At 41.3% G+C, this 18,459-nt stretch overlaps 1 protein-coding gene across 3 annotated transcripts in view; it reads left to right on the top strand.

Moving 5' to 3' along the window:
* LOC310688234 (leucyl-cystinyl aminopeptidase-like) overlaps window positions 1–11,126 on the top strand; it is a 46,296-nt gene extending 35,170 nt beyond the window's left edge. For all 3 annotated transcript variants that reach the window (XM_083464426.1, XM_083464428.1, XM_083464427.1), the window contains exons 14-18: window positions 542–726; window positions 2,542–2,703; window positions 3,531–3,671; window positions 5,096–5,177; window positions 5,786–11,126. In XM_083464426.1, coding sequence (XP_083320552.1) covers window positions 542–726; window positions 2,542–2,703; window positions 3,531–3,671; window positions 5,096–5,177; window positions 5,786–5,917 — 702 coding nt within the window. In that variant the 3' untranslated portion in view covers window positions 5,918–11,126. The remainder of the gene's footprint in view (window positions 1–541; window positions 727–2,541; window positions 2,704–3,530; window positions 3,672–5,095; window positions 5,178–5,785) is intronic.
* Window positions 11,127–18,459: the final 7,333 nt, after the last annotated feature.

The following is an 18,459-nucleotide window of genomic DNA, read 5'->3' as shown; positions in this document are numbered from 1 at the left end:
GGGGCCACAGCATTTTTGTCTAACATTTCAACCATGCAGAAAGCATACACCTTAACAATCAAGTAATTTGGTTCCACATGAATCTGCTGATTATTATTATTCAGTGATAATGTGGAATGTGTGCCTAGCAGAACTGTCACTGTTTCAGCTCATGAACTCTGCAAACCAGACAAATAAAAAAGATTTTACTGAAAGTGGGGTTGGGGGGGGGGTCTATGAAAGTGAGTTAAAGATGGTGTGACTGGTTTTATGTGCCTTTTAATATAATTCATATAGATTTGAACTAGCCTATTGAGCCGCAGGTCATTCAAAGACTCATTGGGCTCATTTTGGTGCCAGTTGAGAATTGAGCACATGTAAGACAGTGAGGAAATTCTTTTCAGAACTGAATGGCAGACTTGTCAGAATGGAGTGTTAGATACAGGAATGTTGCAAGGAGCTGTGTGATTTGGGGTATGTTTGCAGTTTATAGTCTTCAACCTAGCACAAGCGTATTGTGACAGAGTTTGCATAGTGAAAACTTTTCCTCTTTATTCTCCAGCATAAGATGTTACAACTATTTAAAGACAAGATTAATCAACAGAAATGGACAACTGATGGGACCCTTTCAGAACAAGAGCTGAAGTCAAGTTTGCTGACCTTTGCCTGCACCCATAATTTGGAAGACTGCAGCACGGATGCTACCAAGCTATTTAATGACTGGAAAGATTCCAATGGCACAAAAAGGTAAAACACAGACTTGCTCTTTGGTTCAAGCTGCCTCTTCTGTATTATGGCATTCAGAAATAGTTTTCTATTACATGGTCTCAATGTAGTCAAGCATCTTGCAGCCTGACGGGTTTAAATAGAAATATGGATCAGCATCTCTTGGAGCTGTGGTTTTGCTCCTTCAGGTGAGCTCCACGATTAAGCATTCTCCAGCTTTATATCAGGGGAAGAGAACCTGATCTGGCTTGTGGGCCAGATTCTCATCTCTTCATCTTCTCACAGACAATATATGAAAATTGGCTGGAGCAGCCTTCATGTCACCCACCTGACATCACAGTGGCATCAGGTGATGATCATTGGGACTTGAAAGCACCACACAGGGCTTGCAAAGAGCCCTCCGTGGTGCTTTCAAAGTCCTGCTGATCAAGCTTGAAGCCAACACTGATGGGCAATGAATTCAGGCCTGCTTCTGCAGGGATCAGCTATGCAGTCCAACTCCCCATGGATGTCTCTACTGCCTCACTCCTGATGTTTCATAGGCTTCTTTGCAGCGGGTGGAGAAGCTTTGTGGTTCCATGGGCCAGATCCTTATCAGGAAGGATCTGCCACACGGGCCAAATTTGACAGATAAGTGGGACCTCCCACCTGTCAATCACATGTCGTTTGGATAATAATAATAGGGACACGGGTGGCGCTGTGGGTTAAACCACAGAGCCTAGGACTTGCCGATCAGAAGGTCGGCGGTTCGAATCCCCACAATGGGGTGAGCTCCTGTTGCTCAGTCCCTGCTCCTGCCAACCTAGCAGTTTGAAAACACATCAAAGTGCAAGTAGATAAATAGGTACCGCTCTGGCGGGAAGGTAAATGGCGTTTCCGTGCGCTGCTCTGGTTCACCAGAAGTGGCTTAGTCATGCTGGTCACATGACCCGGAAGCTGTACGCCGGCTCTCTCGGCCAATAAAGCGAGATGAGCTCCACAACCCCAAAGTCGGCCACGACTGGACCTAATGGTCAGGGGTCCCTTTACTACTACTACTACTACTACTAATAATAATAATTTTATTATTTATACCCCACCCGTCTGGCTGAGTTTCCCCAGCCACTGTTGGATCACTTGCACACTTAAAACTCCCAAGAAACCGTGTGGAGATGTGCAAAAGACTTTGCATATCTCCCCACATTTCCTCTTTGAACCCTGCTCGTTGGAGGTTTAAAGGGGCGGAGCACACAGACTCGCAAAGGCTTTAAGGCAGCCTCCACCCTCCCATTTGAGCTTCTGGAGGCTCAGGCCAGGAGCAAGGGAGCTGTCTTAAAGCCCTGTGGAAAAGCGCTGTTTGCAGCAGCCACCTCCCCTTCATTGAAATGTGGGAGAGAGTTACCCCTCACATTACTGCCCACCTGCTCGCAGCAATGGTTAGCGGAGAAGTGGTGAGGAATGGTTGCTTTGCAGAGAGCTGGTCCTTTGCAAAAGTGCTCTTTATAGCAGCTCTGCTTTTCCTTTAAGCGAGTGGGTGGTGATGGGGAGTGTCCCGCCCTCACTTCTGCCACACAAACACACACATACTGACTAAAGGAGAAGTCCAAAGGGTTTTCATCCCTGATAAGCAGTGGCTAAATCCTCCTGCCTTGGCTGCTATATCCTATTCTGTGCTTGGAACAGGGCACACAGCCAGTGTAGGATCCCTGCCCTCCCACTCATCGGACGACTTCAAATTAGCCCCTTGGTTAAGGACTTACTGAGATAAGCCATGGTTCATATCATGTTAGCTAGTGCTTTGATGTGACTTACTCTTTTTAGGCTGTTCTTATAAAGGTTTGCACTTTCTCTCTGTAGCCTGCCAACAGATGTTATGAAGATCATATTCACAGCCGGAGCAAAAACTGAAAGTGGCTGGAACTATCTTTTAAGCATGTATGCATATTTGGTGTCTGAACCAGAAAAGCTCAAAATCCTTGAAGCATTGGCCAGTGCAGATGATGTTAAAAAACTGATATGGTATGAAGCCGCATATATTACACATATAATCATAAAGAAAATCCTAAGAGCAATTTCTATATGTCACTGTTACAGGAAGTCTAAAAAATATGTGCAGCATTTAACACACCTTCTCTTCTTTGACCTTTTGCACTGACAAGAGAGATTTCACTCATTGACTTTAATGTCAGGGCAAGTTTTGACTTGGCAGCAGCTGTATGTGTGTGGGGGGTGTGTGCGCTTTCTCCCCTTGCTTTATGGACATGTGTTATACATTGCTTCAAAACTTGAGGCTACAAGTTACCTTTTCTTGTGCTGTCCTTCCTTGAAATATTTAGGTATACTTGTAGGAACAAATTTCTAGAATAAAGAGTTTAATGGACTCCTAGAATTGTAGAGTTGGAAGAGACCACCAGGGCCATCTAGACCAACCCCCTGCAATGCAGGAATGTTTTATCCAACATGAGACTCAAACTCACGACCCTTCCAGAAAGTTTTTCAGTTTGCAGTTCGAAAAACATATGCTTCTAATTTTCAGTTGCAAGGTTACTGAGGTGTTTTTATTCGACGTTTCTGTATTTCACTTATTGTCCAATGAACATAGAAAAGTTTCCACCAGTTCCAGCAGTAAAAAACTACACATTCTATAGGACATCCCAGCTAAAGGGTGGTTCAGATTTCTTTGCTGAATGAATGGACAGGTAGTATTTGCATATACAAACGTAGACATTTTTAGTTGTGAGGTGGCCCTCATTGGCCCTGCCCCCTTGCAGTATCTGTTATAAATTGTCTAGATCTCTAAAAAGAATGCACGTGTACCTGTAATCTGACTCTGTTTTGCTTCATAGGTTAATGCAAACAAGCCTGGAAGGAAGCATCATCAGATCACAGGATCTTCCAACTGTTATAACCACAGCCAGTCAGAATTTGCCTGGACACTTACTAGCATGGGATTTCGTTAAGGAGAACTGGGATCAGCTTATAAGGAAGTAAGGCTTTCCTTGAGTTCTTGTAATAAAATTCTGTCTTTATCCTTCCTTCTGCTACACACACACACACAGAGAGAGAGAGAGAGAGAGAGAGAGACGTGTACATATAAAACAGGATTTTTACTGGCACTAAATAAGCATGCCGTTCAGGTCTTGCCCTAGTGCCTTGGGTGTCCTTGTCGTTGCTGTTTAGAATAAACACCTACTGAATAAAAGATTTTAGCACTATAGCATGTGCTACGTGGAGACTTGCTGGGTTGCTGAAGCTGCATGCAAATCACGGTAACTCACCAAAAGCACATTTCACTGCTACTTGAGTCTTTTACTTCTTTTGAAACACCTCAAAGCACCTCAAAAACTCAACAAATTTATTGTGGCATAAGCATTCCTGAACTACAGTCCCATTTCACCATACTCATGAAGTTTCAGGCACATGGACATATGGCTGGGGGTGGATCAGAAGGAGAAGAAATGCTGAAAAGTTCAGGCACTTGTGTTGCAGAATTGCGGCTATTTATCATTCTTTGTGCCAGTTTAATTCCTTCAGTGTCCCCGGTATAATTAACCTGTTGTCTCTTGATCTTTAAAAAGAGTTGTTCTCAGTGTGTGCTCTCTGGCTTTGTTCCTTGTCCTCTGGAATTGTGAAAAATACTGTACTTATCTGACCAGAATACTGAACCACTTTTAGTTTTGGGGTTCACCTGAGCAGGATTCTGCCCGAGCCACCCCAATTGTTGCACGGATCTCAAAGGCAATTCGGGTTGATTTGGATGTTTAAAAGCCTGTGCAAGGCTGCCTTTCATGAAAACCATTGCAGCTATCCTTTGGCAATGTGATAGGACTTGTACCTTCAAAAGAACTGCCATGCCTGCAGATTTCACCCCATTCTGCCAAAAAAGAAAGTTGTAGAGCATTCATTTTGTTAAAAAAAAAAAAGCATAGCTAAAGCACCAAAGGTGTCCTGTAAGTCCATAATTAGGTAGGCTTCATCTACTTAGGAGGGGCTACTGTGACTACAAATTTCATCTAATTCTTTCAAAAGATAAAAAGTTATAGCCTTTTTTAAAAAAAGCCCCCAAATGGGAGAAGCACAATGCAGAGGTTTTTTCTTCTTCTTCAAATTAGGTATCAGATTTGGATCCTGAGATTAATCAGAGAGCCTTCAAAGTGCTTTGGGCCAAATCGGACTGTTTTCTGGAGCATGGAATCAAGGTCCAAACGGTGTCTAGCATAGTCAGTGCACACCGTTACTTACTTTGTATGTCTAGTAGTTTAGCAACCAGGAATAACAGATTTCTTTAAATGCTGAATACTTTTAAGAATGTTAAATACTGTTATTCACCATGAGCGTCCAAAATAGGTAAGACATGAATTGAGTTAAATATGCTTTGAATAAACATTTGATTCATTCTCGTAAACTTCAGGTTTCACCGTGGATCATACACCATGCAAAGTATTGTGATTGCGACAACTTGTCAGTTCTCAACACAAGAACATCTGCTTGAGGTTTGTTTGAATAAAGTATTCCGAAGAGTGTTGGGGGTAGGAATTATAAAATAGAAGCTGGAACATTACGTATTGCTCTGTTACTGCTGGCTTTTAGTAGCTGTGTATTCTTGGTACACAGCAATGTGGAAGATGACATTTAAAGTTCGAGTACTGCTGGTGAATTAACTGCCTTTAATCACACAAGTAAAATAAGGAGTTAATTAAGCTTAAGGTTGGAAGGGACCTCAAAAGTCATCTAATCCAACTTCCTGCTAATGCAGGAAATCTCTTCCTCCATCCCTGATGGATGGCTATCCCAGCCACTCAAAAGCATCAAATATAATAGTCTACCACCTTCTGAGACAGCCTCTTCCGCAGTCCTTCAGGAAGTTATTCCAAATGTTTACGAAAAAGGGAGATTTCAATAAATAGTTTGGATTTTTAAAATTTACTTGGTATGCATTGGTGTAACTAGGACTAAATTAGAATAGGCAAATTGTCCAAGTCCTAAATGAAGGCTCCTCCTCGCCACTAACCCCCCTGTTGTGCCACTTGGAAGCACAGGGGTGAAGTTAGGGTTTTTTTATTGTCCTTACATATTCCTGTTACGTGCGTTGCTTCTGCAGGTTAAGACATTTTTCGAATCCAAGTCGGAGGAGACTGCTCAGCTACGGTTTGTTCGAGAGGCCATTGAGAGGATTCAGCTGAATATCCAGTGGATGGAGAAGAACTTGGAGACGCTGGAGAAATTGCTATAGTGATCGCATCCACCAGAGTCCATGTTAGCCACTTAGAATGTGGCAGTTCTTGCTCTTTTGTGCAAAAAGGGGCGTGTGCGAAAAGGGACAGTGCAACTTGCTTTGCGCTGCGAGGGTTAGAGTTAGCTCAGGGTACATCTCTTAAGTTGGCACTCTTTGCAGTGCTTGTAGACGAGAGAGAGAGTTGCTAATCTAAGGGAATGTTCGTTCATTGACCAAACATTCATGCAAAACAAAGACAGTAACTTGTCATGGAGCCTCCCTTCCATCATAGGAAAATCCAGTTCTACTTTCTACATATTGAATGAAAGTTGAACAACAGCAACAAAAAAGAGAACTCTCCTGTGATCTGTTTTCTCTCTTTGCAGGGTGCTGTCTAATCAGACTTCCTCAATGTCTGTAGCTTCTTGAATGGTAAATATTGTACCTGCTCTGAAGCACGTTTTTTTATAAAAAAAACGATTATAAGCAGCTGCTAAGACACACAATATGGAAGTGAACAACTAAAGTGAAAATGTTGGATTTTGGGAAGCTCTGAGTTTCATTTTATCAAAGTAATTTCTAGACATTATGCAAATATCAGAAATAATGTAATTATTGGTAGAAATCTCTTATTTTTGTCTGCAACATGGCTGGGTGCTACCAGTGCCACGTAGTGAACAGCTTTTTTTGCAAATAGCTTTGTGAGGGGAGTTTTCAGTGTGCAATTGATCAGAGTAAAACCCCAAAGATTTTGACTCCTATCTCGTTAGGGTATTTATAAAAAAACCAGTTTCCATTGTTGTTTGGCTGACACTATAGAACAGAGTGTTCTGATTGTTCTGGTTGATTTGATGTTTTTTAAATACTGATTTTACTTAATATACTTCTCCCAGAGGATCCTCATTAATACATGCTGTGGAACCTTGTTAATCTCCAATATTTAAGTGCTACAGCGCTCCACTTTTCTATGGTATATTAGCCCAATACTGTAAAGCTCACTTCATTTCCTTGTAAGTTGTCCCGTGATTTAGAAACAGCTGATAATATAACTTCGAAACAAATGAGCCAAACTAAGGGAAATGGCCAAAGGTTGTGCGGTCTCAGTTTTTGAAACAGTTTTGGGCTACTGTGAAGAAAGTCATGATAATTTGTTCAAGAGAAGCATTCAGAACTTACCACGCCATAGTTTTATTTCGCAGAGCTTTCAGTGCATATCCCCTCTGCGTTGATTTCACAATAAATGCAGTGAAATGGTGGCTTTTTCAGATAGGTTGAAATTTGCAACAAGAGGAGAAAAATAATTGTATACATTAAGGTAATAAAGATTTAATACTTCTGGGTCTCTAGTAGACTGAAGTAGAAATTCATCAAATTTTTGCTTCACTTTCTAAAATGGCCTCAGAGCTTCTCATCTTTCAGTGGGAAACATTACTGTGCATTCATTCTTTGATTGGGAGGAGATAATTATTGTCATGAACTCTGCTTGTTGGTTAGTGCTTGAATGGCTTTGCCTTCCCCCCTCTTTCTGGCCTGTAGTCCACTCCTGCAACTTCACCCCTTTCAATTTTTTTTCATATAATAGTACTGATGGTCAAGATTCTGTTGCTTCCCTTTTTGTTTAAGGGCAGGGAGTCACTTGAGGCTGTCCTCTATTTATATATAGATGCGCTTGCTACTGGAAATGTGAAATGTACTTGAAAATATAGTGCACCTGCCTTCTAGAATTAAGACTGTATTGTTTAAATTAAAGCGCTGTTGGATTAAGAGTATTTTTCAATTATTTATTTTTTAAATAATGGGTTTTGGAATGTGTGACATTTTCTATTTAAACAATATTAATCAAACTTGTCTGGACCTAGGATTCAGTCTGTAGGAGAAGCTATAAAAACTCGTCAATCTTCCAGAAAATACTAGTGAGATCAAGGTTTAATGCCAACTGCTGGGTACCATAATTACTTCACTGCAAACTGGAGGGATTAGAATCCTCCCCCCATTTTTTTTTATTTTTTTGTAAATTCAAGCTGTAAGTGGCAGCTCACAGGTATTGTATCTTGTTTTAACCTAATCTTAATCTGTTTTGTGGTGTCTCTTTCAGGAGAAAAATGCACTGTAGTAATAGAGTATATATTTTCACTAGCTGAATTATATGTGGAGTTAAAGAGTTTTCTACTGTGTTTAAGAGAAATCTAGGGCTAATGTCTAGTTTGGGTGTATTCCTTCTTTATGGTATATTTTCTGTTCCGTTAAAGTAATTGACTTCAAATTGTGTTCGAGATTCATTTTGTTAAGATTGTTTTTCTAAAAGCAATCACCTCGGTGTAGAAATATAGTGTAGAAATTTGAAAACTGTGTGTGCCCCCCCTTGTTATTCAAATACTGAATTTAATTTTAAGCTTTTCTTTGAGGATCTTGTATGAAAAGAATCTGAATGGTATTGATCTTGGTTGTGCTTTTAAATCAAATAGTAATGATTCATGTGCCTTAGAGTATATTGTAATGATTGCACAAGGAATATGTTAATGATATATAAAAGGATGTCTGTTTGTTTAAAAACCCTCCATTCACAATATTTTACTGCTACAGAAATGTGTAATTATATGAATACTCGGTGATAGGAAAACCATTCAGAAGTACTTTCTGGTTCTTTTTGAGACTGGGAGTCAAGGAACATAATTCACATTTCTGTGGTGCTCCATTGTGCAGCCACAGAGCTTTTACACCATGCAGTGAATTGCCTGTTCTCTTCAGTGTTAGGAAATGTGTTGTGCACATGACACTGGAAACATAGAAGTATGCTTTTTTTGCTATGTATGCATCCAAGCCCTGGATTTGGGGGATTGTAACGAAATAGGCTTCCATCCAAATCGTCTGGCTTACCCAATTTATAGGTCGCACCTCCAGCTGTTTTGTCTTCGCACAATTTAAGCACAACTTCAATGTTACATAGTTAGACTTATTGCCGCCCCCCTTGGGTAAACGTTATCCAGCTATTTAAAGATAAATACACACATAGAAACATGTATCTACCATGTATGTACCACACACCTAATGTTCACAAATAGAGAGTTTATCTTCTGTACATCTTCTTTAAATGAAAACCAGATGCCCATTGTTCCAGTGATGTTCACCCATTTAGTGTGATGCCTTATAAACATACAGCTGTATTCACCTAGGTTCTTCTTTCAGATTTTGGGGGTTGAGGTTAGCAGAGCATGCAACGTTGCGAAAGGGCTGCCAACCACAGTCCTCCTCTGCCCCCCACGAGTTTAATGAAAGCAGGATGGGGGTTGTGTGTGAAAAGCTTAAGACTCAACTACTTAGAACCAACTGGTGACAGCCATTTATCAGCTTTTTGTGTGTGGTGAGGTGAATGGTACAAAAAAGTCCCATCATCTCTCCTACCACCTTCGGATTGCGGCTTCCACATGTCATCAGGCTCAAACATTAGGATTTTATCATGCAGAATTGTACCCTCAGAAACAAAGGGGAAACGTGTGGCACTTATAAACAAGTTTTGACGCAATATCTAAAAAACATTTGTGTTTTGAGCTCCTGTGCAAACTTCAGGTAATTCTGGAAAATGCTGCACGAATATCCGTACACACTTAAAGCTTCTGAACGGGTGGAGAACTTTGGGGGGGAAAGATGTGCTGCGTTCTTTAGAATTTCCTGAATTGGTCACAGTAGCTTGAAACACACCAAATGTTCATAGAGAAATCTACATTCAAGTTGTTTATAAGTGCCTTGAAACACCCCGTCTGTGTGTCTTTATCGTTAGATACAATTCAGGAAAGGGAGGGATACACAGAATATAGGATATCTGAAATCTCCTCTAGCTAAAGCAGTGGTACATAGTCTCTCAGAAGCATCAAGCTGCTTATATTTGCAGAATCAGCTTGGCTGAAGTTAATCTCACAAAGCTGCTGCATATACCTGCATTTTAACTGTAAAATCTGTATCTTTCTAGCTGTGTGAGTGAGGCGTGGGGATGTAGGGATGGATATGGCAGGTTTGTAATGGATCCTGTTGCTTAAAAATGTTGCCTCCCCCATTACATCTTGCCATATGTGAAATCAGGCGTGCATTGTAAGGATAATACTCTTAAGGAATGTGGCCTTAATTTTTCCTTACTAGCACCATGCTGCAGGATGCTGACCTTTGAGCTGATTTTGTATTTATATTGCTGTGTATCTTTCACCTGTTCTCCATTAGAACATTCCTCCTCCTGATAGATTGGCTTTCTTAAATCTCTTCTGGAAGATGTTATCTTTCATTGCACTCTGAAATTTAAAAGGTTGCCTCATTTAAGTGTATGCTTTGTATGCATTTCATGAACTGAAACGCCAGTGAATTTTTAGATACGTGTTCCTTAATTTCAGTTTCAAAGGCTTTGCTTAGATGCATAAAATAATTCCTCTTCCACCCCCATGCACACACTTTTTTTTTAATGCATGGATAAACTCTGCTTTGTTCTGATGCTCCTAAATGTTTACAATGTTTTATCCTTTGTTTAATGAAATGTTTAAAGTTCTAGCCACCTTAAAAAAAATTTTTTTTTGCCATATTAAGTTCTCAGGTCTTAGCCTTCAATAACTTAAACCTCCTAGAATTGCTGTGTTACTTAAACCTGCTGTTTTGAAGTAGAAATTCAGATCTTTGCACATGACAACATCTCTTTGATCAAAAGCAATGGTCTGGCATCTTTTTTAAGTTAGTCATTGCACCATGTAGCAAATTACTGTAAAAATCTAAATTAGTTACCTTTTTAAAATTGGAATGAATGATGGAGTCTGAAGTCTTTTAATTTGCAAAGTCTTCATAAAAAGAGAGAGTGGATTTGAGAGTAAATTTGCACCAGATCCGTAGTTATATTGATAACAAGAAGTTGGCTTTAATAATGGTAACATCAAAGTATTTCTGGAATATCAACTGCAACAGGATTTTTTTCAAACATTGCATAGTAAAAGAGTAAAAGACCCAAATTGTAGAATATTACCTTGAGGAGAAGGATTTTTGAAAATGGTGTTCATATGTACATGTATAAGCGTTATATGCAAATTTTTGGTTTTCCTTAATTTGTAAAGGAGAAATAAAGCCTATTTTCTTATATTTCAAATAAAAATGGTGTGCATATAATGAGCACTGATTGAAGGGCATGTGTATTGCAAACACTGTTGCGTTTTATTTTATTTTTGGTGAAATGAAAATAAAATCTTTTAAATACAAACGTATGTGACTTTCTTCTAGCTTTATCCTGATTCCTCAGGTGTATTTAACAGTATTTCAGCTGAGACTTTGGACTTCTTTCTACATCGTTCAACACATTCAAAACCAGGGAGGTCTAACCTGTGTCCCTCCCAGGTATTGGACTCAAATTCTGTCTTCCCAAACCCATCACTTGGCTAGGACTGATGGGAGCTGGAGCTAAGCGATGTCTGGAGTACCACAAGTTATTCACCCATGCTCTACATTCTGCAATATTTAATGGGCTGAAATATTTCAGTTGTTCAGGTGGCAAGGTCCCTCCTCTAAGATGCAAGAGCTGTGGCTTGTTCTAGACTCATAAAGCAAGGGCACAAGGAGTGTGACATCGTGAGCCGTTCTGGGTGTTGTAGAATCTGTTAAGGACAACTGTACAGCTAGCTGTATTCAGTGATACACCCTAGTCAAAAGGATGAACTGTTTCAACTGAGTGCTGTGTTGAAAACACACATTTTTAAAAAAGCATTGAGAAATTTGCATTTGAAAGTTATCAAAGGGGAAGATAACTTTTCTGAAACTTTCAGCGTATAGGAGTTTTAGTCTGCTTTGCTTCCTTTCAAAGGTGCCCTATTTTATCTACAAATTGTATCCCCAGTGTTTACACTGCAGTCTTCCTGGGGCTTGTATTTTCTGAAAACCCCATAACATCCTCACTGGGCTTTACTGCATGTGCAGAAGTCAGGGATGTTATCTGCTATGTACCTGGCCACTGTGGGTGAGTCCCCACCCCGATTTTTTTTAAAAAAAATGCTGAGAGATTTAAAAAATAAAATAATGACATTCGGAACAAAATCTGAGGATACTGATCTCGGGTGCTCCAAAGCTATTTCCCTCCCCAGCTTGTAGTTTGATTAAAAACCAGGAGAGGATAGCATGAAGTAGCATTCTATGGTGCTTTTTGAGATCAGGAAGCGTAGGCCTGAGGCTACAATGTGCTAGGGAAAAACACAGCTTTTAATAGAAGAAAGATCCCCTGCCATTAATACCTGAGGGGATCGCCTTTGCCCCATATGCCCCTGCCTGATGATTTAATTTCTAAAATAAGGCATTGTTAATGGATCTGCATGCCTGACATCAAGTAGAAACCCACCCTTTAAGGTTGTGCTTCCAGCTTTATGGAATTTTTGCTTTTAGATGGCTATTGAAACCTGACATTTCAAAGTGCGCTTATGCCAAATATTTTATATTGTATGCTTATAAGAAACGTGTGTAATTAGGATTTTTAAAAAGATAGTTAATGGATACAGTGGTACCTTGGGTTACATACGCTTCAGGTTACAGACTCCGCTAACCCAGAAATAGTGCTTCAGGTTAAGAATTTTGCTTCAGGATGAGAACAGAAATTGTGCTCTGGCGGCGCGGCAGCAGCAGGAGGCCCCATTAGCTAAAGTGGTGCTTCAGGTTAAGAACAGTTTCAGGTTAAATACAGACCTCCAGAACGAATTAAGTACTTAACCCGAGGTACCACTGTATTTCATTTTCACTATATATGTTGTCATATTTCTGTTGCACACTTCAGAAACGTTTGTTAGAAAGCCGTACAATAAACGCTTAAATAAAAGCCGCATGTACCCACAGCCAATCTGCAACAATATATTAGGTCAATCTCACACGCACTCACCCAAAATGTAAAATTCTAAAGAGGCTGGAAAATGGGCCTCTTTTGCAGGTGGTGAAAACCTGGAGGACAATTTTCTGCTTTGCTCTACTTCCTTTCTTCAGGCACATTGTGTGTCATGGCAGCTTTAAGTCAGTAGAATCAAGCTCTAAGCAAGTAGATCCTGTGACCCTCCAGGTGCCATTGGGTGCCAGATTCCACATTCTCTGGCTAGCATGGCCAGTGATCATGGATGATGGGACTTTTAAGTTCAACAATGTCTGAAGAGCCACAGCTCCCGTCCCCGCCATGCTGATATAAAAAAACTGGCGCACTGTAGACTTCCACTTTGAAATCAAAACTTGCAAAGTTTAATAGAAAGGATGGTATTTTTATTTGCTTTCTTGGAAAAGGTCCCCCCCCCCTTCACACTTTCTTGCATATCCTTGCAAATCATGAAGACATTGGAATGAAGAGGAGTCAAACTCCTGTGTGGTCTTCATGTGAACCATGAAGGAAGAAAAACCACATTTTATAGACTGTCCACCTACCAAGATGTGATAACTGACTCCTTTATTTATCTGCATAGAACTTAAACCCGCATACTTTTGAGGAGGAAAGTATAAATAAATAAAAGTGATCCTGCACTTATATTTCTCTCTCTGAAGTGCTCCCACCTGGGGGTGAAGTTAGCCAACCTCACTTCCACTCAGCCTTCCAAAAAACAGTCTGTCTTCTGCATCATAGCATGGGGAACAGATGATGATGTGTTTAAAACTGGACGACTGATTGGAAAACTTAAAACATGAAATGCTAACGCTGCAGTTATGCTAGTAAATCAGAGATGTAAACAGATCTGCTTTCTGCACAGAGAACCGACTTCAGCTGTCTTACATCTCCAAACCTATTATTCTCTTTCCTGTATGTTTGTGGTTTTCAAATACGACTCAAATATCTGATTAGTGCACCCTAGAGTTAAGCTACTTGGCTTTCTCAAGCTTGCACTATTATTCTTCCAGGGTTTCCCTTCTGAAGTTTGCACATGAGTATGCAATCCATAAAGCAAGGGGGAAGTGGTGCTACAGAGTGGTCGTCTTTTCAAGCCATAATGTTATTGAATGTGACCAGGAGATCAGCTACAAATCGTTAACATCTGAATTTCAGCACTCATAAACTAAAAACACAATTGTTCAGTAGCAGTGTTTTCTTCTGCATTCCGCCAACATAGCTTGACAGTGTTTGGTGGCACAACTTATAATATGAACCTTCTTTATCATTTTCTTTTTCACTCAAGAATGAGCACTAAATGAAGACAGCATCTCGCCCTAATATTTCAGTTTGCATGGGAGAGAGGGGCTTGTCACTCTTGTTGTGGTTGCCAGTTGAGGCCTCTGTAAACCCCTTGATATGGAAATGGCTGCGTGTCTGCCTCATGAGGCAGCTAGAAGTTCTCACTCACACACCTCTGCAGATCTCCTTGACGCAAAGAAAACGGTCCGTAGTAACGACAGCTGCCATACTGAACTAGAATTCTTATTTTTAAAGCAGCTGCTGGCTGTGATCTAGAATTCTCCATGACACTTGTAATCTTGGTCTGGCTGTCAGGTGCCCAAGGCAGCACACATGAGATTATCCCACACTTAGCCTTAAACCAGCTCTTGTTTGTGTCAATCCCATAAGCAGAACAGGGGTGGGGAGCTTGAACTGAGTCATCTCTGCCCCAGCTCTTTTAACACTTGATCCACACCACTGACACGAGCTTTTTGGCTTCCTGCCATGGCAAAGTACAGAACAGGAATTAAACATGATGGGGTTGCAAGCCCTTCATCATTTTGCCGCGTTGGAATATGTAAAGCAGCCGATTTATACGATGCCTGTTGCAATTGTTCTGAGAGAAGACACAATCATATTAATTGAAATTAAGACCGAAAGCTTTCTTACCAATGATCCACAAGTCATACTTAGAAAATGGCGTAGAGCAAAAACGTATGAGTAGCTGGAATGGCATAATATTACATTTTTTAAAAAACACACACGTCCTGCCCATTTCCCAAGGAGCTCATGGCTGCTTATATGGTTATTCTCCCTTTTTTGTCCTTAGAAGGTAAGTCATTATGCCAATAAAGGCTGAATGAATGAAAGCAAGTAAGTCTGAGATATGGTAGCTGGGCCAGGGAGCATCAGTGGAGCTTTGAAACCAAGTCCTGCTCCAAGTCTACAATGTCCTGCTTTCCAGATGTTTAAGACTACACATTCTCCCATCCCTGGCCATTGACCATGTTGGTCTAAAGTACATTACAGACCACCTGTTTGTTGAGTATTCACCCTCATTTGCCAGCACAAATTATTGAGCATCCTGATTTGTTAGTGCAGAAGTCATACAAGTAAAGGGGTGGGACATAGAATCAGAACTGTAGAGTTGGAAGGGACCGCAAGAGTTCTCCAACCCAACCCCTTGCAATACAGGAATCGTTTGCCTAATGTGGGGCTTGAACCCGTGACCATAAGATAAAGAATCTCCTGCTCTACTGACTGAGGTCTGTAAGAGTATGCAGGTAAGGTAAAGGTAATGGACCCCTGGACGGTTAAGTCCAGTCAAAGGCGACTATGGGGTTGCAGCGCTCATCTTGCTTTCAGGCTAAGGGAGCCAGCGTTTGTCCACAGACAGCTTTCCGGGTCATGTGGCCAGCAGGACTAAACCACTTCTGATGCACCGGAACACCTTGACTGTGCTGGTCCCGGGGGGAGGTCACCGTGAGGCGTGGTCCTGGGTTGAGGGTCTGGAGACTGTCCACCAAGGGCGAAGCGGGGTCCAAAGCGAGGAGCCAGGCAAGGTCGGGAACTCTGGAAGAACAGGTCTAGGTGCTGGCAGAAATAGGTTTCCAACGATGTTGCTCCCACAACCTGGGACCGGGCTGACTGGCCTTTATGTTCTCTGAGGCCAGGTGCGGTCCCGGTCCACAGGTGACCCGCTTCTCCTGGCCTTAAGGTGAGCATTCCTCCTGTGGGAACTTAGTTCCCTCCGCCTCTCTGCCCTGAGCCTCTGCAGCTCAGGAGAGGCTGGAGGGTTACTGGACCCAGGGGAAGGCTCACCTTCCCCTGACAGGGCTGGGAGAGGCGCACCTGTAGGCACTGTGTCCTCAATCACCTCCGGAGCCAGAATGGAATCACCTGGTGACTGCTCCTGAGGATCCGGCACAGGTGCAGGTGCTTCAGATCCAAGGCCCTGCCCCGGCTCAGCTGGCCCTGGAGGCAGGGACTCCTGTGCAGGCTGGGGTTCCTCTGGTTCAGCCTCTGAATCAGATTCTCAGGCCACCACATTGACAGAAACCAGAGTGCATGGAAGCACTGTGTACTTTCCCGCCGCAGCAGTACTTATTTATCTACTTGCACTGGCATGCTTTCTTATGGTGAGGCTCTTCTTATGTTCTTACATTTTCCCATCAATTGCTGGGTTATACCACACTTTTTATTGCATTTCCCTGTCACTTTCCTAACAGCAAAAACATCTTTTTTAAGCAGACTACAGTGGTACCTCGGGTTACAGACGTTTCAGGTTACAGACTCTGCTAACCCAGAAGTAGTACCTCGGGTTAAGAACTTTGCTTCAGGATGGGAACAGAAATCGCATGACGGTGGCATGGCGGCAGCGGGAAGCCCCATTAGCTAAAGTGGTACCTCAGGTTAAGAACAGTTTCAGGTTAAGAACAGACCTCCAGAACAAATTAAGTTCTTAATCCGAGGTACCACTGTACTTGTGCTAGAACACTTTAAACTGCCTTAATTCTACAAACCAACATTTCTTGTATACAATGGAGTCCTCCCCACAAAATTCTGACTTTCTGGGGGCAACTAGTACATATTTAGCAAGTTTGCAGAAGATTAAATTGTGTATGCTTTTTAAATGCTGCATAAAATTATGGGGCTAGCCTAAATAATTTCCCCTTTGTCTATATGTGCTGCAGGAAGTCTGAGATTCTGTTATACGATCGTACATCTTTTGCTTGACTCACATTAAAGGGAAGGTTCTTTTTCTCTCTGTGTGCTGATATTATCTTTCATTGCACTCTGAAATATAAAACAACGTTGCTTCATCTAACCATACACTTTTGTATGCATTTATGTATCCGGATGTATATGCTAACTCTTGGAGTTTCTGTATCATGTTTCACATGGTTATTTCATTCCACCACATGGTAAACGTTACTGTTATGCATTTAGCTATATTGTGTATTTTTAGGCTTTTTATTTTATTTTTTATTTTATTTTTTTTAAAAAAAACATTGGGCAAATTTTTAAACATTGCAGCATTTTTCTTTTATTTAGATGCTGCCAAATTTTGAAAAGAACATTTTGTTTGTGTCACTTTATAGCAATAAAATGGTAGTTAATTCGCCCAAAATGTAATCTAGTTATAACCATTTACAATGTCAATTAAACTTCTGGATGTAGTTGAAATGGAATCACCTACATTTAGAGTCTCAAGTGCAACATCCAGCAAGTTCCTTAAATGTTGGTACCGAAAAGAAAAAAAAAGGATGGAAGAAAAAAATGTTTCGTTATAATTGGCTTAAGACGGGAGTTAACAATCTGTGGCCTTCCAGATGTTCAGATGTTCTGTTGTTGTTGTTCAGTCATTTAGTTGTGTCCGACTCTTCGTGACCCCATGGACCAGAGCACGCCAGGCACTCCTGTCTTCCACTGCCTCCCGCAGCTTGGTCAAACTCATGTTAGTAGCTTTGAGAACACTGTCCAACCATCTCGTCCTCTGTCATCCCCTTCTCCTTGTGCCCTCCATCTTTCCCAACATCAGGGTCTTTTCCAGGGAGTCTTCTCTTCTCATGAGGTGGCCAAAGTATTGGAGGCTCAGCTTCAGGATCTGTCCTTCCAGTGAGCACTCAGGGCTGATTTCCTTCAGAATGGATAGGTTTGATCTTCTTGCAGTCCATGGGACTCTCTTCAGAAGACATCTGAAGGCAGCCCTGTTTAGGGAAGTTTTAACTGTTTGATATTTTATCGTGTTTTTGATATTCTGTTGGGAGCCACCCAGGTGGGGAAACCTGGCCAGATGGGCAGGGTGCGTATGTATGTATGTATGTATGTATGTATGTATGTAATTGATTGATTGATTGAACCTCTCTATAGCTCAGTTGGTTATAGTGTGGTGGTGATAACGCCAAGGTTACAGGTTTGATCCCCGTATGGGACAGCTGTGTATTCCTGTATTATAGGGGGGTGGACTGGATGATCCTGAGGTCCCTTCCAACTCTACAATTTTATGATTCTATGAAATGCTGTGCCAGAAGTTTATTTAGGGGAGAGTGGCCGGTGCTGCAACAATGGCTTAGAACATAAGGTGAAAGGCAGGGGAGCGCCAATTTTTTGTGCCACACAGAGTGCCACTGAAATTTGAAAGCCCGAAGTCCGCCACTGGCTGTGCAGTCATCTTTAGGATGTAATTTCCATTTTGAGTCTGGGAGAGGGGCTGTTCCTGCAGCACAGCAAAAGGCTCCAGGAGAATCGACATTCCCGCTGCTTCTAATACCTAGCTGCAAATTTGTTTCAGTTTTGTTTGTTCTATTTATTTATTGCTTTCTACAGGAAAAAAAGTTGGGAAGCAACTTACAACAAATTAGTAAAGCAAAATATGTACTGTAAAATAACTAAAAGTAATAAAATGGTAGGTAGGACTGTACTAAAA

Source organism: Podarcis liolepis (assembly GCF_965112155.1).
Source record: "Podarcis liolepis genome assembly, chromosome: 11".
NCBI lineage: Eukaryota > Metazoa > Chordata > Lepidosauria > Squamata > Lacertidae > Podarcis > Podarcis liolepis.
The sequence above is the reverse complement of the archived record's forward strand: the minus strand, read 5'-3'. Positions and strand labels throughout refer to the sequence as shown.